A 27,070-nucleotide genomic window follows, 5' to 3' on the forward strand; every position below is an offset into this window, starting at 1 on the left:
AACAAATGACAATTAAGTACAGTTTTATTGAAATTCTAAAAACATCTCTGTGTCTATGAAATTGGTGGAACCAGTGACTTCTTGCAGACTTTGAGGAAAGTTAAAAAAGGCAAGAATATAAATAAAAATTACTCAGGTGATTGCAGATACTACTGATTGTTTAATTGCTTCCCTTTGATAATGGGCTTTGGAAGATTTATGACAAGACTGAAGTCCAGTATTTTGGGAGAGATGAAAGAAGCTTGCATGTTAGAATGTTGTGAAACCATGTCATAAAAGAAGTTACTTCTGAACAAAGTTCATTAAATCTCACGAATGCCTATAAATACAAGCAGAATGTGTACTGGACTAAAATACTGATAGTATGATAGTATTAAGTAATCTAGATCCTTTTACTGCATGATGAATCATAGTATTCAGTAAGAATTAAATGAGAGGTTTAGTCAGAGATTCCTGATCTCAGACATTAGGAAATCGGACATTCACAAATCAGAGATTCTCAGGGTCTGGTTCATGGAGTTTAGGATTTGCAAGTTTCTGGAAAAGGCATATTAAATAGAAAACAAGGTAAGTTGAGTTGGAAGGGATCTTTAAAGGTCGTCTAGTCCAATCGCCCCTGCAATGAACAGGGACAATAGTGCAGCTTTCAATTTAAGATTTAGCCTTTAAGTCAGTGTGTATGGTGTGGAATTTTGACTGTAGACAATTACCTAGTGCCTGACAGCATCTATTTTTCCTAACTTAATATGTTTTACATATGATAGAACTTGACTTATAAAGAGATTAAAGCTTTGCGTTTATGTTTTCAGACAGATGATACTGACTGGGTGTGTGGCATTTGCCCGACATGTTGGACCAACACGTGTAGAAGCTGAGCTTTTACCACAGTGTTGGGAACAGGTAACTGATTAAGTTGTGCTTTACACTGCAAAATAAGTTAGAAATTCATAAATTTTGAGTTGTATTTGTTTGAGGGGGAAGTTGGTTTTGGTTTTCTTTTTCAATGAATGGCAGTTTAAAGTGTTTTTCAGAGAACTATTTGGATGTTCTTTGTCCTCACTATATAAATACTTCTATATAACTTTAAAAAGAGCTCAGAAGCATAAAATTTGTCAAAGGCTATCTGGAGATTCTAGTTGCCTGCATACACCTCTAGATGTTTGTTATGTTGAAATGTAGATATGTGTGTGTCCATCATCAATGTTGCCTAACCTGTTGCCAGGTAGGTGCCTTTATACTTTGTACTGCAATTTCCAGACTGTTGGAAATCCATTTTCATTCACTGATTTTTATATTGTATAAGTCTCTGGAGCAGCATCCACACTTCAGTTAGTTTAAATTCTTAAACAGACAGAAAATTAAAGATCGAAGTAGTCAGAAATAAGACCCCCATAGATGGGCATGATTTTATACCTGTAAGATCAGCCTGAAGTTTGCATGTGACTTCTAGAATCACGATGACCTTTTCCACAGGTATCCTAAATTAATAGATACAACTGAACGACCAAACTGAAATGCTCTTACTGAGGTATAGAAACAGAACAATGTGAGTACAGGTGAAAATGCATGGTGTTTTCCTACCATAATGAAGAAAAGGGAGCTCGTCATTGCCTAAAAATCAGTAACTAAGCCATGACAGATTGGTAATGCTTACTTTCATGGCACAGTCTTTCTGGTCTGATAATTGTCAGCTGTTTCTTGCATAATGCAACCATCTGTGTTTCACAATAAAGTCCAAGCTTTAATAGTCTTAATACTTTCTGACAGTAGAAGTACATAGTATATGCAGCATTTGTGCTTATATGTGTGACTGATATATCTATTGATTAAATGAAGGGCTCATGGCAATAGTTGAACAGAAAATAAACCACATCTTGTTTTCTAGGCCTTCTCATGAAATCTAAACTGTTTAACAAAAAGTCTCACCTCAGTAAGACCACATCTTTATCATACTAGTTTCTTGCTAATTGCTGATGCAAGCAAGAAACAATTCCAACTGTAACAGTACAGCATATCAGGCTGCCAAGCCATATGTCATCATGCACTTATTTAACGCAGTTTGCTAGATTTTGTTGGCAGTACTGAAACCAGGTCATTTTATTCTCCAGCAAAATACCAGCTGAATCTCATTGTCACAAGATGGAATTTGTAGAAGGAACTCAAAAATACACATAATTTTCTGCCTTTTCTCAGTAGATGCTTTAATCATGAAAGCATTCATGCAGTTGGTCTCCAACCAGAGTCTATTTACAGATGCAGAGGATTGGGAACTCAGAAGATTCAGCATTTTCATCCACACATTGTGGAGTGCAGAGTTATAAAGCTAGTCTATATGATCTTTCTACCTGCTCTTTGCAGGTAAAATTCAGTAGCTGACTCACTGGTGTTTAGATCAATGATCTGTGAATGCTGGAAGTTCCCTCAGAACTAGTGACCAGTTTATTTGCTTTCAAAATTGTACTGCTGCTTATTAAAGACAAAAGGAAAATAAGTGGTAGTAAACATTTTACAGTTAAGTTTCCAAGGGCTAATAATCTTCCCTGAATGCAAACCTTTCAGAAATTTGAGTCCTTTTTTCCTCCAATGTGTTAGTATATCTTTGCAGTATCGGGGGTGATATTTATATTGCCTTGCTGGTCTACCTAAAGTTGAAACTAGCCTTTGCTGTTTCCCTCAGGTAGGCAGAGCTCCAGAAAGGAAAGTGTATCTCTCTCACCAGTAGGGAATTTGCATTTGGAAAGATGGCACATAAGTCAAAGATACTATAGGTATTAAAGCAGCCTGTTGCGTGCCCGTAATGGTTCTCATCTATGAAACCTCCATACTTAAAAATACCACAGGTGCCCTACTGATGAATAAAAAATAATGATAAACACACTCAAAGAACATTCTTCCATGCCTGAGACCGAGACAAAGAAGGCAGTGAGTTGCTTGGTCTTTTCCATGGTAAGATGGTGTCTTACCAAGGCTATACACTGCATAGCAAGAGAGAAATAGTTGCACCACGCACATACCCTATTTTATCTGACAGGATCAAACTGTTCATATTTCTCTCTCACCTTTTTACCCTAAATATTTTTTATATTCCCGAAGTATATTGAAACATATATTGAGACTTCTTTGTACAAGCGTTACACTGGCCGTTAAAGCTGACCTCACCAGGATGCAAACTGGGTTCCAAAGTGTCAATATCAAATTTGTAAGGCAGAATTTTCAAACGGACTATGAGTGGTAATGGGGAGGTAGCACAGGATCAAGAGGTTCGTGGGAATAGGAGATGTTTTCAGTCACATTTTAGAGGCGTGACATGTTTGAGAGCAGAACTTCAGTATCATGCAGATACTTTTTAGCGTAGTGTGTGGGTCTTTTGACTGATTGCTCAGCAAGACTTTAGGCAGCTATGCTACACTGGTTGGCTCAGAGCACTAGAGGGCACTTGAGTAGTTCTTGGAGAACCAGCACTCCTGGAGGGACAAAATATTTCTTGACATGCCAGCTCTGAAGTTACTCATATTCTTCAGAGTACAGCAGCCCATACACTGTTTTCCACACTTCTTTTACTGCATATACATATACGCTTCTCTAATTCTTCTCTGACTATAAGCTCTATTTTGTAGGACAACTAGAGAAGGCTGTATCTGCCTAGCCTTTATACCTCAGCGCAAGAATCTGGGGCTGCTTAGTACCCATATGCAACTTCTACAGGCACAGTCAATGTTTATCTAAGAGGTGCAGATGTATCCCTCGGTTGGAGTTCATTTGAACCACATTTTGAATACTGGTTACTGCAAAGTAAATAGCCATTCTGTTTCTCTTTACCAGATCAACCACAAATACCCAGAGAGACGGCTACTGGTAGCAGAATCCTGTGGAGCTTTAGCACCTTACCTTCCAGTAAGCTTAACAGTGTATTAATACTGACTCTAAATATTTTGCTAGTGAAAGCAATGTGAAAATCTGTTGCATAAACATCCTTTATCATTTTAAATGTTCCCAAGTGCATTTGTTAGTCATAAACAGTCACATTGTCTATCACATGTGTGAGTTTCAATAAATCACATTAAAGCATTCATGGCTTATTATAAAGGAATACAGGTCCACATAGCTATAAAATGCCTCTAAAAACAATATCTTCTGAAAAAATCATCTTTGTTTCAGTGAAGCTGAAGTAAAGCTAGTTAGGACTAATTAAGGAAATAATCACTGAAAAAATACTTGGCAATAATTTTTTGATCTAATGATGATCCAGTAATTCTTCGGACACTGTGGAATGTTACATGAAGAGTGCTGCCAGTCAGAAGAAGCAGCAGATTTAAGTCAGTGGCAAACTAGAATATGAAGCTTCAGAGAAAGAGGGGAAAAAAAGACAAATTAAAAACTCACTTCTCCAATTTAGTAATGCAGTTATTAAAGATTCTGGTTTAAGTCTAGGCCTGTAGTAGTTTTTTGCTGTTAGTTATTTGTGGTTCCATAAGTTCTGTGATTAGTAGGACAAAAAGGCTCTCTGGTGAGGCTACTGACATTTTAAATACATACATCTTCTGTTGTGAAAACTGAATGTGTAATATTCATAAAGGGATCTATAGTTGGAGGAACTAATTTTGTTTGTGAGCACTAATACAGTGTAAACTACTTATATAAATTGATATAAACCTGCATGTCTTGTTTCATTTGATTTAACAAGTATGTTTCTTGTTTACAAACAGAAAGAAATTCGTAGTTCGTTAGTACTTTCCATGCTGCAGCAAATGCTAATGGAAGATAAGGCAGATCTGGTACGAGAAGCTGTGATCAAAAGCCTTGGCATCATTATGGGATATATTGATGATCCAGACAAATATCAACAGGTATAATTTAGTTTGGGATCTGTATGTATAAAATGTCTTCTATAGTTATTTCATTAATAGGGGGATAGATAGTTTCATGTATTATTAAATCCTTCCAGATACTTTTAAAAATGTTGATGGTTTATATCAATATGGATTTTTAATGTATCACCAATACAAAAAAGAAAAAATATACTTAGAAGTATAACTAGAATCTCAGGTGTAAGCCTTATACAGAAGCATCTCTAATAATTCATAGTTTGCCTTCAAGAACATACCACTTCATTGCCCACCTGATACTCTTAGCCGATATGATATCATCACTTGCCAACAGAGATTTGTCTCCTGCAACAAAGCCAACTTGTAGTTCAATTTAATACTGCCTAGTAATGTTTCAGGTAAGTGAAAATTATGAACTTGTAATCCTGTCTTTGAGTTCTTGAAGGCAGAGTGGTAAAATGTGTTTGTATTGATTCTGATGACTGTAGAGAAATACTAGCGGGGTCATTGAACCACCCACTGTTTGCCTTTGTAAATGTGGTGGGAGTATCTGTTGAAAGGGCTCCGTGTACTACCTTGTTTTATTTTTGTTAGTGTAGCATTTTAAAAGCGGATCATAATCTTTTTCTATTCTGCACAGTTTGTGTGGGAAACTTTAGCATAAACTCTAGGAAAATTACGTTATTTCTTGTCTTCTACCAGGGCTTTGAACTGCTGCTTTCAGCTTTAGGAGACCCTTCAGAACGTGTAGTTTGTGCAACACATCAGGTATTTTTACCTGCTTATGCTGCCTGGACAACAGAACTGGGAAATTTACAATTCCATCTTATACCTACACTGCTTAATAAAATTGAAAAATTGCTCAGGGTATGTGTTCAGCTGTTTGGCAAATTGTCTTTGTATCTTTATTATATATGCAGGCTTTTTTAAAAAATACGAAAATGTAAATAATTACTACTTCTATGGGGGAAAAATTTTAGGAGATTCTTCTTGTACTTCCATAACTTTTACTTGTCCTTTGAAAAAGGGGGGAAGAACACAAAACCCCTCAAAAGAAACATATTCTAATTTAATGATGTTTTGCTTTGTAGCACAGTAATCAAAGTGCAGTTCAGTAAATGCTTGCTTGGAGCTGTGACCTGATACGTGTTATTCTGAGTGTATTTGCCCTATATTTAAACTTTTTAAGTATCACATGGCGTAGTTTTTAATGATGTGCAATATCAAAAACCGAACATATCAAAACAAACCAAAAAAAGAAGTAGAATTAAATGGTTTAGTTAGGTCGTTTGCAATTATGAGCCAGTTTGTGTGCACGCTTCATTTGGTAGATACCGTATTTTCCAAAACTTTACAGATATTTCGTAACAATCTAACACACTTAACCAAGATGCTTTCAGAGTACGGGTGACGAGTTTATTCAGTTTTTGGATTCACTGGTCTATGAGACCAAGGATTCACATTTCTAAAATATGCTTTAAAATGTACTTTCAGAATATTGGTATATTCATTGTTATGAACTACTAAATGCCAAAGGCTATATTGCTTGAATCTTTTGAGTAGAAGTGACTTAAGGGGATTTTGATGGTCACACAAAGTAAGCTTGTGGTTTGGATAAATTACTATGTAATTAATCTTTGTGTAGAAGCTCATCACAGATGTGTTGATCTCTTGCCAGGGAATAAATGCCTAAGCAACAGATCATCCAAACCAAAAATTTTAAATGTCCTGTTTTTCAGGAAGGAGAACATGGCTTGGATGAACATAAGCTCCACATGTATCTGTCTGCTCTGCAGTCGTTGATTCCTTCACTGTTTGCACTGGTGCTACAGAATGCACCTTTCACAAGCAAGGCTAAACTTCAGGGAGAAGTACCACAAATAGAAGGTAAATGATTAATTTCTGGTATGGGGAATTTTTATAAACTTAAATATAATTCACTGACCAATCTCAAATCCATATTAACTGCAAGAGAATAATTTTAGGAAGTAGTCCATAGTCTATGGTTACTTGGGATTTGTGTGTATTTAAGGTTACGGCATAAATACAAGTTGCAGAATATATGTGTAAACTTTAGATTTTTATAGCACACTGTCTGTACAATAATAATTTAAGTTTATTGTCCCCAAGCCTTTTTTCCCTAATCTACCTGTTCTTTATCTTGTATTTCATATATAGCAAGTAAAGAGAAAAGAGTTCCAGGAACCTCTGTCGTGTTGTGAATTTTCTTTCTTTAATGTTGCTGAGTTGACAGAGAGAATAATTTATTTTTTTAAAGGCAGATTCCAGTATATGAAAATTTGTTTTGATTTGTCATAACGTTTTTCTTTGTTCTGTTTTTCCCTTTTGGGGAAAACATTTTTACACTTCGTTTCCTCCCTCTGCTGCTACTTCATTCCTATGAAGGAAATCAGTCTGACATGAAGCCTTAGCAGATATTTAACTAAGTACAAGTATTGACTTATTGATGCAGAAGGATATGTAAGTCATGAATATTTATGAAATGCTTGCCAGTAAAGGAGAACAATTTTTTTCTGTATTTACTTAGCAGTGTTACAGGCAAAATGGTTACTTCATGCCCTGACATGGCTTTATGTAATCCACCGAGAGTCTTGCAATGAAATACTTTTTTTCCTAATATACATCATAAATTGTGAAAGGGAAAAAAAAAAAAAAAGTGTTGCCTTCTGATTTGCCTCTTAAATGTTTTTTCATATTGGTCTCCTTAGCAAGTCCTTAAGTAATGGTTCCTTTTTCCACTCATTCCTATGCTTGAGAGACCTTATTATCACCAAAAAAGTTTTTATTTCACCTCTAGTTATTTCTCTCTACATCTTAGAAGAAGCTTTTGAGAAAGCAAAGCAATCCTTAGGACTTCCTAAAGGTTTCTGAAGAATTTGTTTCCACTAATAGCTAATAATGGTTCAAGAAGGGCTGGCTTCAGTTTCAGTTAATATTCTCACAAAGAACAAATTTTATGAAGTGGGAAAAACACAGCCTAGAGCAGGAGCTTCACCATCTGCTATGTATCTATGTAGTAGCAGACTGAATGACCTCATAGTGAAGTTATACTTGGATCAGCAATCCTAACCTGTAGAATGTTTTCTCCTGTTACGAACACTTTTTAAAGATATTGGTAATACCTGGCACATGATGATAATAGTGCTGTGTGTGGAGATATAAATAAAGGGTAAAAACTTTAAAGGAGAATTTGGAAAGTAGCTAATGGTACGTTACTGTATGATATAAATGTGAAAATGTTAAGCATGGTGTGGTAAAAATCATCCAGCTGACTTGAGTCATTTGAAGATGAGCACTTTTTCCCTGGGCGGCTACTACTAAAATAAGGAATTTCAAAAACTTCAGTCTTCAGCCTTGTCTGACAGTTTCTTCTTCCATAAAAGTGGAAGAAAAAAAATCTTACGTACTTTTCACTAGTCTGGTAGTGTTGCAGGAGGTGCAGGCTTGCTTTTTTGAATTTTGTAGTAGGAAAGGTGATGTTCTTGTTGCTTAACTTTATTGCTGAATGTGCTTGGCATGAATTGCAAATAATAAAAGCAATGTTGGTGTGGCAGACTTTCAATCCCCACATATTTTAATGGTCTAGAATTTTTTTGTGGTCTTTTTACATGTGAATTACTCTCTTCTGGTAATTCAGATAATTAAGAAGCTGGGAAAGGGAGTGGGGACTGTCAAAATCTACTTCATATATGAAAGTTGGAACAGTCGAATAGTGTAGCAACAAGTGTCAGGAAACCTTGTCTGCAAGTCACTACTGTAAATCTGCAGTGTGGTCTTTGAGATCATAGAATGTTTTGGATTCAAAGGGACTTGTAAACGTCATCTAGTTCAAACCTTCTGCAGTGAGCAGGGACATCTTTGACTAATCAGGTTGCTCACAGCCCTGTCCAACCTGACCTTGAATGCTTCCAGGGATGGAGCATCTACAAACTCTCCGGGCATCCTGTTCAAGTATTTCACCACCCCCACTGTAAAATTTTTTTTCCTTCTATATCTAGTCTGAATCTACCCTCTTTTAGTTTAAAACCATTACCCCATGTCCTGTTGCAACAGGTCCTACTAAAAAGTGGGCTGCAGTAAGGTCTCCCTAGAGCTTTTTCTTCTCCAGGCTGAACAACCCTGATTCTCTCAGCCTGTCCTCAATAGAGAGGTGTTCCATCTGGAACATCATCCAGCCAATTCCTTATCCCCCAAAACGTCCATCCATCAAATTCATATTTCTCCAGTTTAGAGCTGTGGGTGACTGTGTCAGAGACCTTACAGAAGTCCAGGTAAGTGGCATCCATCCCCTGATATAGTCACTTCATCACACAATGCCACTAGGTTGGTCAGGCAAGATTTGCCGTTGATGAAGCTATGCTGGTGATAATCCCGTCATCTCCCTGGGACAGCATTTTCTCTTTTTATAGTGAGGGTTATGTAACCTTTTCAGAGGTGGGTTTAACTCAATGGTTTTTAAAAGGCAATTTGATAACCTTACACAGAAGGCACTAGAGATATTCAGACTTTCTTAGCTACCTTACTGACATCACCTCCAAGGTATTTTCATCTTTTTTTTGTTCATGATCGCTTGTCTTCTGCTGTTACAGTCACTAGATTTCCCCGACCCGTATCACCTCTTCAGGATGTGGCCATCATCATTGGAAGCCGTGAACAATTAGCAGTGTTGTTGCAACTGTATGACTATCAGCTGGAACATGAGGGTACCACAGGCTGGGAGACTTTGCTATGGGTAGTCAATCAGCTGTAAGTTAATTTTTATCTTATGATTCCTAATTTTAAAATGCCTCAACATTAATTGTTCTTAATATGATTATGTTTAACAATTATGAAACATAAGAATTTTTATTATGATTGTGTTTAGGAATTATTAAAGAGGAGAAGACTGAAATTTTTTAGGCGTTTTAATTTTCATACTGAGTTGACTTTGATTTTATTCAGAAAATATCAGCCTTCTAGCAGAATGTGTCGGTAACTACTTCCTGCAAAAAAATTTTTTTCATCTTTGCGCTGGTATACTTAATTCTCTGTTGAACTTAATATTGTATTCTGAGTATCTTATGAAATATATTGTTCTGCAGTAACAGATGTTTGACAATACAAGTCAGGCTTCTCTGGCACTTACACCCTTTCTTTCTTCAAGGGTCAAGAATTGTGCAGAACGTAGATAATTTTAGTGGAACCAATACTGCTCTGTGTGTCTATATATATTAATATAAACAGTAAATCTATGCAAATATAACTGGAGAAAAACAAAAGATCAGAGTACTGTTTAATATACTTTTGCTTACTGATTTTTTTAGGCTACCACAGCTTATAGAAATAGTTGGCAAGATCAATGTAGCATCAACTGCCTGTGTCCATGAGTTCTCCAGATTTTTCTGGAGATTTTGTAGGACATTTGGGAAAATTTTTACAAACACTAAGGTAAGATACTATCTTAAATATTCTGTGCAATAGTACCTTGATAATATATATTCTCCATATTTACGGTGTGTCTGAATACCCACACTTTGTGTGACCATTTGTATTTGCAGGTCACACTGATGCTTTTCCATAAGTACATTTAAACCTGCTGATTTTAAACCTCTGTTTGCATCCTTTTGATTTCTGTTTTTGACTGTTTTGGAATAACTTCTCATCTTGCCAAACAAGGAAGGATTTGAAATTTTTTAACTGTATTCTTCATATTTTTTTTGTGAATGGCATAGAGCGTGGGACAGGTCATCCTAATTCCTAGCGATTTAACAATTTTCTTTCTTCGGAAGAGCATACTATTCAATGTCTGGTGTACATAAGTACAGCCTGTACTTGATTTGACATGTAAAATTTATGCTTTCCCTGTCCAAAATATTTTCTATAGATGAAATCTAAACATTTTTATCAAGGAAGAACATCATATTTCTCTACAAAATAATTTCTGAATATAATTAAAAATATTTTAAAAGCAGATTATGAAACACAGAGGATTATCTGAAGATAAAATAACAAATGTTAGCATTATGTGCTGCCTCTAAAGAGGAGATTAAAACTAGTTTCTGGTCTTTGAAAACCCCTTCTGTAAGTCATCTTTAGAACCCTTGCTTCTATAGAATTGTTATGGTACTGATTATCACAGCTTTATTTTGGAAGAGAGCACTTCATGGACAGCAGAGATGTAAAACAAAAGCTTTTGGTTTTTTTACACATAGCTTTGTAAAACCATAAACCCTAAAATCCAACTAAGCATGCTGCCAAGAGGCTTCAGCTTTCAGTATCATGAGTGCTAAATACTGCTACCTCAGTGTGGGTACTCAATAGAAATTTTTACTCTTATGTCACACTTTCAATTTTTGTAAAAGCTGGATATGCTTTTTAAATTTTTCTTTCTTTTTTTCCCTTAAAAATATCCTTTTCCTGTTTTGGTAGTGGTTTTGGTTTTATTCTTAATTTTTTTCTAAGTTAATTGACACTGGTAACAAGTTTTCTTACATGGGATTCATCATCCTTTATATAGGTAAAACCACAGTTCCAGGAAATCTTAAGACTGTCTGAGGAAAACATAGGTAAGTAGCTTTTCACTCAAAGGAATAAAAGTGGATCTTAACTGCAACTGAAAAAAAATTATCAATCTCATGTTCAAATAGCATTCCAGTCTGTAGTTCTCAAATTTGTCATCTTTCTGAAATATTGAAAATCTGATGTTAATCTGGGTGGAACACTCTGAAGTTGTACATTTTGTGTGTGAAGTACAAATAAAATCTCAAATCCAAATACCACTTGAGGATTATTTTACAGCATGTGCATGTATATATACATACATATGTATCCAAATTCTTCGTGTATATCTAAAAAGTTAATACATCTGTAATACTTGTAATACACATGTCTACCTTATATGTATTACAATATTTATAATATACAGCGTATATATATTACACACACGTATAGAGACATATATGTATATAAAAAACCTAAATACTTCACTGTGTTTCATTAGATTCCACAGCAGGTAATGGAGTGCTAACAAAAGCCACAGTTCCCATCTATGCAACAGGGGTCCTTACATGTTATATTCAGGTAGGTTTGGTTTTTTATTTCTTTATAATAATAAGTAAAACTTTTTTAAAACAAATATATTTTTTCTTTGAAAACTTAGTGCTGTAGTGCTTTGAATATAGGTACTAAGTCAGCAGCTGTAAACAGTAAAAAGCAAAGTTTTCTGGTCCGGTTGTCTACTACATTCAGATCATTTAGTGCCTTGTGCCTCTATGAAAAATATTAATATTATTCCGTAAATAGGTTCTTGGCCATTTAGCTGTGACCCATGCAGCCATAATTTAATTCAATAAAATTTACTGAAACAGATAAGCAGGTAAATTGACATTTTGAACATCGTTGGAGTCTTACAATTGTAGTGTTACCTAGTACTGAATTAAACACTCCATAAACACTAAAACAAATCCTCCAGTAACCAGCAGTGATGGACCGGAATGTACGCAGCTTGCAGGAAAAATTAATAAATACTTCATCTCAGGAATGTTTAGTCAACTGTGAGTAATCAAAAACTGTTAGGAGCCATGAAAGTGCTTAAGTACTCTTCTTAAAGTTTCTTTAGTAAAACAATTTGGGTAATTTATGCGTGAGGATGTGCTTAGTTGATAAAATACAGAAATAGTCTCTTCTTGTGTTTGCTTTGTACGTTCTTGTTCTTAAACCACATTTTTGAAGCTCATAAGAAGATTGTTAAAGACTAAATCTAGTTTGACCTTGTCTCTTTCATAGCTGTAGGTCATCACAACTGCACCAATACTTCTGCTACATTCAACACTGTATGCTCTTCTTTCAGGAAGAAGACCGCAAGCTGTTAGTTGGATTCTTAGAAGACGTAATGACCATGCTTTCACTATCCCATGCTCCTCTTGATAGCCTGAAAGCTTCCTTTGTGGAGCTGGGGTAAAGAATATACCTTGGAGTTGACTAGATCTGAATACATTAGAAGTTTTTATTAAGGGCTACTAATCTGGCTGTAATTGTAATAACAGTCATGCTTTGGGTGAATAAAGGGTATACTTACTTTTACCCTTAGTGTTTCACAAAGTTTAAACTTTTAATATCTAGATTAAATAAGTTGTGGTAAAAAAATTCTGAAGTGTGAAAAAGAAACACCAAAAAATAAACAAAAAACCTCACAAAAATCACTCATTGAGAATAAAATGGAAATTAATTTTGTATTTTCCATGCTATTATGTTGTGATCTAGATAAGTATTTGCGTTAAGTTCAGTGTCATATTTTATTGGAAATTCTATTCTTAATTTTTTTTACGTGAATTTCAAAATGCAACGTATTTTCTAGACAGCAAAATGTTGCATGTCCTTTAGAATGAGGTGAATGTTATGTATCCTTCATTGTTGACTAATGGATTTTTGAGACTATACTTTGTAGGCAAAGAACATTTTCAGTGTTTGGGGGTTGGGTTTTTTTGGGGATTGGTTTTTGTGTTTGGGTTTTTTTGATTGCCCAACTGTTTTCTTTTAGTGCAAACCCAGCTTACCATGAGCTGCTGTTAACAGTCTTATGGTATGGAGTTGTGCATACTTCTGCTCTTGTTCGATGTACAGCTGCTAGAATGTTTGAGGTAAGTATTATCCAAACTTTTTTTAAACCTTTTTAAAGCTTTATTTTTGTAAGTTTATTTTTGTAAGCAGTGATTCAGATAACATTGATACATCCTGAAATATTACAAATGGCTTAAATAAGTTGTGTACTGTGTGATGGAGCAGGAGGTTGTTGTGCAGTTGTTTCTGTATCTGTTCTATGTTCAGAAGCTCATCTTCGGTTCAGCAATTTGTCGTTAGCCACTTGCAAGATGTTCCTGTAGTAACTGTGTATGTGTTCTTTAATCTGCTGCTGACTTCATTGTTGCATTCTCATTGTTGCATGCTGAAAAATATTTTCCAATTATGAAAACACTCTTCATTGCTAAACTGTGTTCAAACCATAATTAAATACATTGTCAAATGTGTTTGCTTAGGTCTGTAGATAAACATAAATAAGCAAATCTGAGTTGTAACTTCTGCTGTTTAACACATCATCAGTAGCCTAATTCACGAGTTAATGGTTTTCAATACTTTTGTGTATACTTGCACAATGTACTTGCCTTGTAGTTAAAACTAGTTTCCATTGTTTCCAAATATGGCAGTAAAAACATACACTTAACTGATTTTGTAGTTTTTGTGAAAATTAAAATAACTTAGGATGACTTTACTTGCCACATGGTGACAGGTTCATCTTTCTCTTAACATCTATAAATTTGTTCAGGGTGAAACATTTAACTAGTAAGTTTGCTTTTCTTTCCACATCATGCCCTTGTTTCATCCAGTGTTAATTAAAAAAGGCATCTACAAAAACTGGGACATGCAGACATACTCCACTTACTCCGTTTGCTGAACAAAGAGATTACTTTTTTTTAAAATTACATGTTAGAAAGATGTATTTCTAATCACGCTATCACAGTACTTCTTTTTGTTTGGTTTCTGAGGTTTCTTTTTCTATTTCTTTGACATTTGAGTCATTAGGATAGCTTTTCAGTGAATCTCTAGCTGAACCTGCTACCTTTGAGATTTGTTTTTGCAAATGGACACAGACTGCCTTGCAGAAAAGGGCACTTACCATAACCATTAGTGTTCTTTACTGCAACTGTGCAAGTCATTGCAGACAAAGCACTAAACAACCACTTTAAGACATAACCTGAGACTTTAGTTGAAAACATCCAACATTGTCTCATTGTCTCTTTCCACCCCCTTGCCCCACCCCCCACCCCTCCTTTTTTTTTTTTTTTTTTTTTTTTTTTTTTGCATCCTGTCACTTTAAAAATGACATGGCAATTTTTTGGTCACCCTTCAAATATTTTTGAGTTGCTGTTTGGGTTTGAGTTGGGTTTTTTCTTTACCAATAAGATTGTTTATATTTCATATCTGTAATAATAAGCATTTTAAATCCTTTTTTATAAGCATTACCCAAACATGTGAAAGACCTCTGTTACAACTGGCTGTTGTTTTGGTTGCAGTTTCTTTTCAAATTCAACTGCACATTGATTATTTTTAGGCAGTCCTGCATGCTATTTGACTGCTTGTTTCCTAGCATACTTCAGTTTTTACTAAAGCATGGACAACTTTGTTGCAGACTTTTCTTGCTTGAAAATAGTATCATATTGCCACTTGATAGCCGTTGCGTGTGTATTTATATGTGGCAGTATGTAAATTTTGGAAGTCACCTGTGTAAAGAGGTGGTAATAGTTGGGTTTGCTTTTGGAAGATTCATTCCTTCGTTCAAGGGATTTCTGGCATCTTGGAGACTGCTGAATGGCAAAGCCCAGTGATTAGATAATAAAATAAAGAGTACATCACCTGCAGGACAGCTGTATGAGAACTATAAAGATTCCAAACAGCGCAGTAGTCTGTACAGCAGCACAGAGACTGCCGTGATTTGGACCTGCCAGGCTGCATTACCAAACCTTTACAGTCTGTGAAAGGTTGGAAGGATGCAGAAGTGATTTGGAGCCGTTCTACCCCTTCTCTCCTTCAGGGGCAAGAAGCTTTGTGGTACCATTTTTAAGGTGTAGCATGCGTAAGTAGTGATCACACACTGATTTAGAGGAATCAAAACAGGATAAAAATCTGTGTTGTCTTTCTTACTGTGGCCTTACGTGCTGCTACATGGCTTTGCCCATCCAGCTGTTGCTGTTGTCCCTGCGTGAATGTTCTTAGTCAATACTTTCCCATCTGAATGTTAATGCAAATGGATTTCCTGCTGGTTTGAACATGAAGCGCATAGCTGAGTTGTAAGTTTTGTTGGTCTGTTTAGGTCCAAGGCTGGGAACAGTTACTTTTAGAATGACACTTGAACTGTAAAGCACATTTTATTTTCTGTAAGGCAGAACGATGCTGATTACCATGCTTTAACATAATTAGTAGTGTGGCAGCCGACACAGTCATGAAGCTGAGATCATTCTAAATTGATTGCTAATTATTCAAATCCAAAGCATTTTTTTCAAAGCACTACATCACCTCTAGTCATTTCTTAAAAGATTGGTAAAGAAAACTCAAGTCCCTATTTGTTCAGAATTGAAACTAGTAAGCAAGAAGTAAGCATTTTCTATTTTGATCAATGGGAACATAGGTACGTCTGTGTATGAGAGAAAAATCATCATAGTCAAGCAGTGAGCTGGTCCTTAACAGCTGTTTTTAAAGAGTACCCATAAACTCAACACATCAGCACTCTAAATTGTTGCCACTGTAAATAATCATATAATGTATTAACGTTAAAATGTAGTAGTTGAACTGACGTTCCTAATACTTTCTCAATAACAAGTATAGGAAGTTGCATCTTTCTCCCTCCAGATGCTTTGCAGGAATAATGCATATGTTCTTACAAAGCTTAACAGTTCTCTCCCCATTCTTCCTTCTCTAGTTATTATCTGTAAGGCCACAATATGTTCAGTGCATATGTGCACCTGTGCATGCACATGCATGCAGAAGTATTGCTTCATAAAAGTTACTGCTTTGTATAGAAGGCTTCTGGAAAGTCGGGTTCCTTCCAATCTTTCACAATTTACTTTGTTTTCTATTCAGAGTTGGTAGAGCAGGAATGCTCAAACAAATAGCACAATATAAAACCTTCTCTAGTTGGAGAGTGTAAATATTGCCTACTCTTAGTGCTGTATGATACACACTGACAGCTACTGTTTACCCCATGCCCTGTGGATCTTAGGTGTTCTCTTGTTATTCTGCTGGGGGGAAAAAGCATAGAATTTGATTTGTGTTGATGATGTAATTTGAGTAATTAGAATACAGCTAAATATTTAAAAAAAAATTTAAATTCAAATTTCTTACAGAAATAAGCTTTTTATGTTTATCTCCTAGGACCAGCAAATACACACAGGCTTCCTTACATGAGATACAAAATGAAAATATCAAGGCTTTCCCTTTTTTATTAATGCAGACAAAAAAACCTGTTTTGCCGAATATGAAGAAAGTGTGCAACTTGTCATTTTCCAAAATTAGTAGGCTTTCATATGTAGAAAACATGGAAAAGGCATCTGCTACCTATGCAGCAAATGCATGCTTATGTACACCTACGTACACAATGTAAAAAAAAAAAAAAACAAAAAAAAAAAACCACCTGAGAATTCAAACAATTTCCACATATTCATGGGTAATACATTTCACTGTGCTGGGATGTATTGCAATAAATATACCTCTTCCTTAGTTTGTAAAAAGGCTTGGTGAGATACATTTCATGGATAATCCCAAGGATTTTCCATTTTCTACCTGCATAGACCAGCAAGGGAAACTTGGGAAGTTTTGCATACATACTGCTTGGATGGCAGTTAAATATAAAATAGTCCTGAATGACTTTGAGGAGAGCTTAGTGGCATCTGGGAAGGTGCTGTTGTCATGTTGTAAAAAGTCTGCAAGGTATCACTCAGTGTGGGAAAACTACACACATTTGGCCTAGCTGAAGACATCTATTTTGTATGTGACAGCCACCTACTATAATAAATACCATTCCATTGAGTTAGGAAGAGTATTTAGATTAAACTGTCAAACTCAAATTGGCATTGCTTTAGTATTTAATTACACATCATTATATGTAAGTATAATGCATAATTATTTTAGTATTTGAATTATAATACAGAATTACTTCCTAAAATTTTGAGAGTTCAGGTTTTAAAATAGCTGAAAGTAGAGAAAACATCCTCATAGTCAGGTTTGTGCTGATTGCCAGACCACTTCAGCTTTCTTCATGCCTTTGCAAATATGAAGCACTAGTGTAACAGTATTTGCTTAGCTTCTAATTTTGGTTTGCTTTTTGTGTTTTTTCTTTCTCTCTCTTGGTTGTGCCGTTCCTCTTCCCATGATACTGTGCTCGCTCTTTCCGTGCATCACCTGTGATACCCCCCTGCTCTGACCATTCAGCTGTTGGTGAAGGGGGTACATGAAACTCTGGTAGCTCAGAGAGTTGTTCCAGCTCTCATTACTCTCTCCAGTGACCCTGAAATGTAAGTTTTCTGACTGTCTTATGTACATAGCATCCCTCTTAATACTTAGGAAGAAATAACCATCAGTTCTGTTTCTTATTCTAGCTCAACAAAAATTGAATTACTTTTAACCAAACGTAACTTCTTAATCATTTAATTGTAAATAAATAGGTTTACTGCAACACCTAAAACTAAACTGGATAAAACCACTGGATGAACTTTAAATAGATAACTTAATGTAATTTAATTTTTTTGCTGTTTTATATTTAATCATATTCTCAGTTTGAAATGTGCTTTCATCATTTCTAGTAGAAAGCTGGATATTAATAAGTTCTGTAAAGCTATCAGCTTTACTACTGCAAAATTAAGTACCATCTGCATTACTGAAATGCAAAACAGTTTGGGCTGTATCTAATTTCTGATAGGTGACCGTAGTACTTAATTTTCTGGATGTTCCTGATGTGATATTTCTTTCAAGCGAAGGAGGGATGCTTTGCTAATTTCACTAACAGGTTGTTACTAATAAACGCTACAGCATGAATAGTGTCTTAATTGTTTCAATGTCTTGTGTGGGTGACTAAACCAAGAAAAACCCCCCGTCTGCCTGCCCATCCTCAGTCACAGCTAACCCAGTTCTTCAAGTTTACCAAACCGTTTTTTATTGCATGTTGACTGGTTTACAGCTGACTCTTCGAGGCATGAGTGAAGCATTAGTTGACAAGCGGGTTGCTCCGGCCCTTGTTACCTTGTCCAGTGATCCTGAATTGTGAGTTTCAGATTGAGACCTTGAGTTAATCCTGTCTGTCTTTTTCCTGGTCTGCTGGTTTTGTTTTGTCATTGCTAGAACTAATGTAACTTAAAGTACTAATTTTAAAATTTTGCTTTATTTTTAATTAATTTTCTTCTTAATGTTTAATACATCTTAAAGACTCTATTTTTCTGTTCTAGTTCAGTAAGGATTGCAACAATTCCTGCTTTTGGGACCATCATGGAAACTGTTACTCAGAGAGAGGTAAGACACCTGTTATCAGGCTGTTGGTTTTGTAGCATAAATAGTGGATGTTTTTTTGTAAGTCCAGAAATCCAGTAATTTATTAATTAATGTGGAGAAAAAAAACAGCTTATAAATAATTTCTTCCTTTGTTATACCCTCTTCCAAAATGCTTTCCAGTTTCACAATGGTCTCTTGGGTTTTTTTGGAAACAAACCAACCCTCTTTTAACCAATGAAAACATTTCCTTCTAAATATCAAACCAAACATAAACAAAGACAAATGTGTATGTAGAGGGGGAGGCCTGGGCTAGAAGATGGGAAATCCCGTGCTCAAAATGTTCTTTAAAACATTCTCCAATGCAGTGGAGAAATCCAAGTCCCGTTATTCCAAATAAAATAGCATTACTTTAAAATGGTGACCAAAACGTCATGGTGGGATTCAGTGAGCTCTACACAAGTGTATTGTACCATTTGAGATACTCTGGGGTATCATGCTTGGCTTCTAACTACTTTAGAAGGGCACAAGTCTATTGTAGTTCCTGTCATATCTGCTGGTTTAGCCTGTGATGTCTAAGATTGCATTAAAAGTCATCACAGTAACATAACTGAAATAATCCTCGAGGATAATATAGCTATGCAGTTCCTCCTTGTTTTTAAATTACGAACCTCGTTAACAGATCAGAAGTCTGAGAAATACACCTAGGATTCTGCTGTAAGCAGTAGAAATACTGTCTTTTGTCTAACAGCTGCACAATCAAATCTCTTCTTAGTCCTTGCAGCTTTTTGCAGAGCTTGCATTCTTCCTGTAATTTCAACATATTCTAAAAGAATGTGTTTGAGGAAATGTGAGTAAGTCAGTGATGACTCACAAGTACTTGGAAGATGGATAAGTTACAATTTTGCAGCTTGGAATGCATGCCTATAATCAGTTTGGGAAGAATACTGCTTTGTTACCCCACAAAAATTACTGTATCCATTGCACTAATTATAATAAGCCTTAGAGTACAGAGGTGATATCACCTTCCAAAATTTAATAAAAAATGTTATTTTTACAACTTTGATGAATGCATATTGAATACTTATGTGATCTTACATGTATTTGTATTTCCAGCTTTTCTAGCCTTTAGTTGAAGAAATCTTTTTAATTCAATGATTTTATGATTACTTTTGCATCTCTGTCCTTTGCAGAAACTTTTTGAGCATACTAATATTGCAAAAAAAAATCATATATTTTTATAAATATATAATTTTTATATTTATAAATATATATTTTTATAATGAGAATTCAGTTCTCATTAAACAGGAAAACTCCAAAGATATTAATAGTATGAGGGAAATTTTAATAGCAGGTAAAAAATTTGAGTATCAAAACCGAGGAAACCTCAGGGAGGAAGGACAAGCTATATGTAAGCACTTGTTTATAGTTAAAGATAGATCAAATTAAAACACTGTTAACAGTCTTTAGAATGTTGAGCTGCATTGAAGAGTTTGGAACATCCTGTTAGAGAAAAACCTGTAAATTAACAGGTCCAGGATTTATTATCTTAAATATTATAGACATAGTCCAAACTGACCGTAACAGTTTCTAGCATCTTCATTCTTTGGTATACTTTTTATTTCTCTGGAAATATTTAAGCTTCTGGAAAGAGTGAAAATGCAGCTGGCATCTTTCCTGGAGGACCCTCAATATCAAGACCAACATTCTCTACATACAGAAATAATAAAAACATTTGGAAGAGTTGGACCTAATGCTGAGCCCAGATTTCGAGATGAATGTAAGTTGCATCAGCAGGAAGATGCAGTCTTCCTCTTTCTGTCCTAAAGCCAATAGTATGCTGATTATACTGATTTATTTTTTTTCTTTACGAGAAGTTTGAAGACTGTTGTTTCAGTTTGATATGTCGCAGTATTTAAGACTTTGCTCGTATAATTTTCAATTTGCCTACCATTGGTGTGTATATAGAACACCAGGACATGGTGATGAATGATTCCAGAGCTTGAGGGGAGTGGTCTTTGCTGCAGAGCAAATTTGAAGTGGATTTTTGGTTTTTTGGTGGTGTTTGTTGGGTTTTTTTAAAATTACTTGATATGTAAAATGCTTTCCTCCCCCCTCCTCCCCCATTCCATCACCCTGTGCTGGCATATAAATTTCAAGCATTCCACATGTCTTAAATGGAAGTGCATCCCCAATTAACAAAACAGCTTTTTTTTTTTGTTTTTTCATGGCCCTGAAATGTAAAGTGCATAGAGTGAAGCTGATTGTTAGGACTGTCTTAAAGATACTTGTAAACAAAACACGGAGCTACCATGCCTCCCAACTGCAGGCATCTAGTTTAGCAGGTTAAAATCGTTAAGTAGGCTTCCTCTATAGTCAGTGAAGATTTGTCGTGACATGCATGTCTCTGTCACTAGCTTATCAGCTGTATTTATAGAAAAGAAGCATGTTTTAGACAGCTTTTTGCAGCGGGACAGTAATAATGTTGCAAAGTATTTTCTGTAAATTGTTACTATTTTGAGATGTATGTTTTTATTTTAGGCGGTGTTACCAGAGTTTTATTTCAAGTTTGAGTTGATCAGTTAAATCCACAAGGGCAGTCCCCTCAAAAGCCATGAATTGCAGTTCTTATTCTACACTGATGTGTGATGCTTCAGATGCCTGCGGTTGCCATTTAGCACCGGTTTAATACTAAGCAACTCTATGGAAAGCAATTTCAAATTACTTATTCCAGTATTTATTTTTACAGTTGTTATTCCACACTTGCACAAGTTAGCCTTGGTCAACAACCAGCAGTCTGTGGATTCAAAGAGACTGGATATCGCTACCCACCTGTTTGAAGCCTACAGTGCTCTTTCCTGTTGTTGTATCCTTTTTGTAGGGGAAGTTTAGCTGTTAATGCTCTGGTGGGGGGAGAAGGTTAATAGTTGAGACTAAGTTTGTCCTTGAGTGTGTGATGTAAAACATGATCTGCCGAGTATAAAGAAGAGGTTTTCATAGAAGGTGGATGTGGTGGGTTGACCCTGGCTGGATGCCAGGTGCCCACCAAGCTGCTCTATCATTCCCCTCCTCAGCAGGGGAAGGGGAAGAGGGGTAATAAGATGGAAAAAATACTTGTGTGCCAAGGTAAAGGCAGTTAAATAAAGCAAAAACTATGTGCGGAAGCAAAGGAAAACAGAAGATGTTATTGTCCACTTCCCATCAGCAGGCAATGTCCAGCCCCTTCCCAGGAAGCAGAACTTCAGTATGTGAGCAGTTGGTCCAGAAGACAAATGTTGCAATGATGAATGACCCGCTGCCTCCGCCTTTCTTTTAGCTTTTATTGCTGAGCAGGTGTTCTATGGTATGGAGTATCTCTTTGGTCAGTGTCCCCTCCCAAGACCTTGCCCACCTACAGCCTGCTGGGTGAGGGGGAATGTTGAAGAGGCAGCCTTGATGCTGTGCGAGCGCTGCTCAGCACCAGCCGAAGCACTGGTGTGTTACCACCACCTCTCTGGTTACCGATACAAGCAGAGCACTGTGAGGGCTGCTGGGGGGAAAATTAACTCCATCTCAGTCAGACCCAATACAGTGGAACTGATAGTAAGCTACAAAAACAACCCCCTTGGTCTTAACCAGTAAATTGAGAAAATATGAACAGAATGGTATGGGTATATGAAGTCTGTGAAGTTAAATATTTAACATCTTTTTTATTAGTTGTGAAGGGCCTGATGCTGTTCTTTTTCTTGGGTTTTGCTGCTGTAGCTTGTCCCTGTGTTCAGTAGAATAACAGTATCAGAAGACAGAAAACAAACTGTATAATTTCAGAAGACAATCCTTATAATACCTTAACAACCTGGTCTTTAGTTATTTCGGAGGATTTAATGGTCAATCACTTTTTACCAGGACTTAAGTGTTTACGAACTGACATGGAACATCTCTCACCAGAGCATGAGGTGAGTGGCTATGTTTACTAATTACGAAACACAGGTGGCAGCAAAAGTTGAAGTGTAATGGTATTTAAAACCAAAAGTTGAGGAGAGGTACTCATGAGTGATATCAAAACATAGCTTTGAGGGTTTTTTTGATAAGGAATAGGTTCACATGATTTTAAAAGAACTTACTATTTTTAAATTGTATTTCTAAGCCAAGGACCTCTGCAGAGAAATGTTCAACTATCAGAAATGCATGTAGGAACACTGATCTTTGTAGACTGAAGAAAAAGGAAATGTTTTTACCGTGTGTTTTTTCATCAAAACAAAAGCATACTAAAATCAGTGGCCACAGTATGTCCAAGGAAATGCAGATGAAAATTGGTGTACTACTGGAGAGAAATGATAGGCAAGGATGAGGAAAGTATAGTCCTGAAATATATGGGATGCACTTCATATCTGGAGTACTGTGTCTAGTTCTGGGCTCCCCAGTACAGAAGCATGGACCTGCTGGAGAGAGTGCAGCGAAGGACTGCAAAGATGATGAAGGGACTGGAGCACCTCTCATAGGAGGAGAGGCTGAGAGAGCTGGTACTATTCAGCTTGGAGAAGAGAAGGCTCAGGAGTGATCTTATGAGTGTATATGAAGAGTGTATATGAATACCTGAAGAGAGGGTGCAAAGAGGACAAAGCCAGGCTCTTCTCGGTGGTGCCCAGAGGCAACAGGCACAAACTGAAACACAGCAGGCTCCCTCTGAATATCGGGAAATGCTTTCTGTACTGTGAGGGTGACTGAGTACTGGTACAGATTTCCCACAGAGGCTGTGGAGTCTCCATCCATGGAGATATTTAAAAGCCATCTGGACATGGTCCTGGGCAACAGAGATTGAAACACATAGATATTAAGTCAGTTGCAGAAAATGAGACACATGATTTAGTTGCAAGTTGAGAAAATCTTGAAAGTACAAACACTTCAAGTGATGGAGGACAAGATTCAGTCAAAAGGTGCAAAGGAACATCTTTCTCATTTTTGAAGGTTCATACTGCACTTTCATGGGTTACTTTGTACTAGAGAAAAGTAACTGCTTTTCCTTGTGTCTGCAGAAGTGACTTAAATTGAGACAACTATATTCTCTAGGAGTTCTAAGTTTTTGGTAACAAAGTCCCTTCTTCCAGTTATATTTTCAAGTCTAATAGCCTAGAGTCTCATGCTTTTATTTTCTGTATTTTATTATATTATTTTATATAATTTACAGTATGTGGAACTGGAGGTGAATTAATTTGAGGAACTTTCGGCCCTAAAAGGAACACATCTGACTTCAGAGGGCTGAGTCAGAAGGGACAGTAGTGACCTGAGCATCAGTCAAATGCGACAGAATTGTACTTCCTTACCGCAGGCAGCACTGGAGGAGATCTGGCAATGATACTCTGTGTTCAGCGAGAGCTGGGAGATGTATTGTGTTTTGAGAAGTAATATATCTGAAAGCTGCAGTAGGCAAAAGTTGGATTTAGTTTAATTTTCTTTGTTCTATCATATTCACTAATGGGATAATTGATAAAAATACTGATACTTAATTTTTTTATAGTAGTTAGTGCAACTTCTAAGGTTTAAGGCTTAGTCAGTACAAAAGATGCCTTGAATTAGAACAGAAGAGCTTATTTGATTGACTTTGAGTCTTGTGGCCAGAGAAGGAAATGAGGGCTTAAATAGAATTAAAAAGAAATAAGTAAAGACAGTTCTCAATCCTCCTTTACCACATTCTGTATCACTGTGATTAATTGACTTTGGGCGTGATGCCAAGTACTTTGTTTTTTAGCCAGAGAGAAACATAAATTTAAAAATATTTACTCCTGTGCCAGTGGGTTAGAAAACTCACTACAGCTTTTACTACAGAACTGGAAATGCAGTGCTTAATCAGCTCCTTGCTACAATGGGATGTTTGCAGGCACCGTGAGAGAGACCTCTGAGGCCCACCTAGTGCCTGTATTTCAAGCTTTCTTTCTTAAAATTATGTTTTCTGAAGTAAATGTAATTTACTGTTTCAAATGTAGACATTTGCATAAACAGAATTAACCCATTTCTCATTATTTTGGTCACTGTGGTGTTATTCACAATTCAAGTGGAATATCAGTTACAAAACCACATTTTCTCATTCACAAGCCTTAGCTGTTGTGGCTTTAACATCAGTACAAAGTTAATGCTCATCTTGGAAATGTAACATTTGTGGAATTGGCTTGTGATTCTGTCAGACAGCATTTACCACTTATCCCTCATATTTGCTTTCCTTTCATTCATATAAACAAAAGTGCAAGTTGGGGTGTTCAAGCCAGGCCTCTCATATTTAAAATAGACGTTTCACCTCGTGCAGACATTTCAGATACGTTGCCAGCATCTCTGTCAGGTCCCTTCTTCTCCCTTCTCCATTTGCTTTCCATTTCCTTCTATTTCTTGTCCAAATAATTGGATTTTGAGTTACATGATAGTGAGATATGATCAATACTTAATAAAAATATTTTTTCCATTTGCAGGATTGTTTATAATACCTAAGCACCTGTTATGTCTCTTAAATGTCTCTAAATACAGTTATATCTCTAAAATGTGTCTCTTAAAGGAGGTCTAAATGATGTCATTATCAGTCCTGTGACCAAACAAAGAGCACCGAAAGGAATAAGTGTAAGAATAAGTATCATAATGTAAAATTGCTATATGATACTATATTTATAGTTTTCCCCTGTTTTACCCTAAACTTTAAGACAAATTAATTTGGAGAAGAGGGAAGATTTGCTCCACATCATCCAAAAATTATGCAGCCTTCCTGGAAGGAGCTGTGCAGTGGATGGGAACTCCATCCCAGTATTCAAATGATTCCGAGTCCTTGCTGAATTATTATTCCCCTTGATCAAGATGTTATATTATCAATATTTGGAACATCTAGTTTCAGATAAACATAAAAAAATGTGTAAGTGTTCCAATGCACAGGTGGAAATGCTAAGTAACAAAAATCATGGTTGCTGGGCTTAGAAAATTCAGTTTTCTTTTGATACAGAAAGAAAATATTGCTTTTTCACTGGAATTCTGAACACATTTGTCTTGTACCTCTGTACTCTTTGCGTTTAAGTACTTGCATAATATTTTATGCAAATAAAGGACAGCAAATTTAGCAGTCAGAGCTGTAGTCCTGTTAGACCCATACACAGGTTTGGGTTTGAATGCTGCTTTCTGAAACATTCAAGGGTATATAACACCTGCTATCCAAATTGTTTCAAACATTGAAGTATTAGATTTGGAGAAATAGAGTGTCAGTGGCACAGATCTGCAGACCAGGACACATCTTATTAGTGTAATAAATGGTTTCAAAGGATATTTTGTGCTGCAGCTGTCTAATAATAATAAATACCTTTTTAATGTGTATAAATACATGCAAAATTAGTTATCACTTGGTAGTAACTGTTAGCAACTGATCTGTATTTTAGAGATTGAAATTAGCTTATTTTCCTTTATTATATATATTCATGTTTTGGTAAGACACTGCTAATTTTAGTTGCTTGCAGCGCTGATATTTTAAGTTTAATGTCTCAAAGAAAGTGCTTAGCTTTCTCTTAAACTGTAAGTAAGCACAGAAAGTTTCCATTTATGCAGTGGGTACATATATATACATGTTTATAGTTTCACACTGTGCATTGCAACTATTTTGCCAAAGTGTTTCAGATGCTTCTGTCTCAATGAGTTTTAACAGTACTGTTGTGGGCAGGGCAGGGAGTTCTGTACCTGTCCAATGAATTGTATGATTTCTTTCAAAGCCTGCTATTTGGAACAATTTCTTTATTTTTTGATATGCTGGAGAAATGTAAAATACCAGTGGGGGGTGGGGGGGGGTTTAATCTTAAATATTCTGCTGAAACCTTTAACACTGCAATTGCTTAAGTAAAGGAAAAAACCCTTGATTCATAGGAACCTTGGAAGACAGCAATGAAATGATACCAAGTTTGCTTTAGCACTTCTTTTCCATTAAGATATCTCGGGATGCTATCACACTTTTATTTCCTTGCTTTTTCTTTCATACGTAATGTTGGTAAAGATACAAATTTTAAAAGGTACTTGAAAACTCTTTAAAGGAAAACAGAGGTAAGATGAATTTATGTCAAAGTTTATTGCTAATAAATAAAAGCATTGTTTGAAAAAGGGAAGGTAAGGAGGTGTGTCACAGAATTGAGTTTGCTTTAGCTCTATTTTTTAAAAACAGGGGAAGCAGGAGGGATTCTTTAGCTCCTTAACTATTTCAAAAGCATTTTCTTCCTTAA

General features: G+C 36.0%; 1 protein-coding gene across 4 annotated transcripts in view; it reads left to right on the forward strand.

Annotated features, from left to right (window-relative positions):
* RELCH (RAB11 binding and LisH domain, coiled-coil and HEAT repeat containing) overlaps window positions 1-27,070 on the forward strand; it is a 78,995-nt gene that overhangs the window by 43,493 nt on the left and 8,432 nt on the right. Inside the window, exons 12-27 of one of the 4 annotated variants that reach the window (XM_055703873.1) lie at window positions 810-900; window positions 3,823-3,894; window positions 4,707-4,847; window positions 5,529-5,693; window positions 6,566-6,713; window positions 9,437-9,593; window positions 10,151-10,274; window positions 11,344-11,392; window positions 11,827-11,906; window positions 12,676-12,782; window positions 13,366-13,465; window positions 17,808-17,890; window positions 18,818-18,881; window positions 20,499-20,637; window positions 21,607-21,723; window positions 22,704-22,792. In XM_055703873.1, coding sequence (XP_055559848.1) covers window positions 810-900; window positions 3,823-3,894; window positions 4,707-4,847; window positions 5,529-5,693; window positions 6,566-6,713; window positions 9,437-9,593; window positions 10,151-10,274; window positions 11,344-11,392; window positions 11,827-11,906; window positions 12,676-12,782; window positions 13,366-13,465; window positions 17,808-17,890; window positions 18,818-18,881; window positions 20,499-20,637; window positions 21,607-21,723; window positions 22,704-22,792 — 1,726 coding nt within the window. Of the gene's footprint in view, window positions 1-809; window positions 901-3,822; window positions 3,895-4,706; window positions 4,848-5,528; window positions 5,694-6,565; window positions 6,714-9,436; window positions 9,594-10,150; window positions 10,275-11,343; window positions 11,393-11,826; window positions 11,907-12,675; window positions 12,783-13,365; window positions 13,466-17,807; window positions 17,891-18,552; window positions 18,642-18,817; window positions 18,882-20,498; window positions 20,638-21,606; window positions 21,724-22,703; window positions 22,793-27,070 lie in introns of those variants that run through there. The other 3 variants (XM_055703874.1, XM_055703875.1, XM_055703876.1) reach the window with 3 other exon arrangements.

Source organism: Falco cherrug, chromosome 3 (assembly GCF_023634085.1).
Source record: "Falco cherrug isolate bFalChe1 chromosome 3, bFalChe1.pri, whole genome shotgun sequence".
Taxonomy (NCBI): Eukaryota; Metazoa; Chordata; class Aves; order Falconiformes; family Falconidae; genus Falco; species Falco cherrug.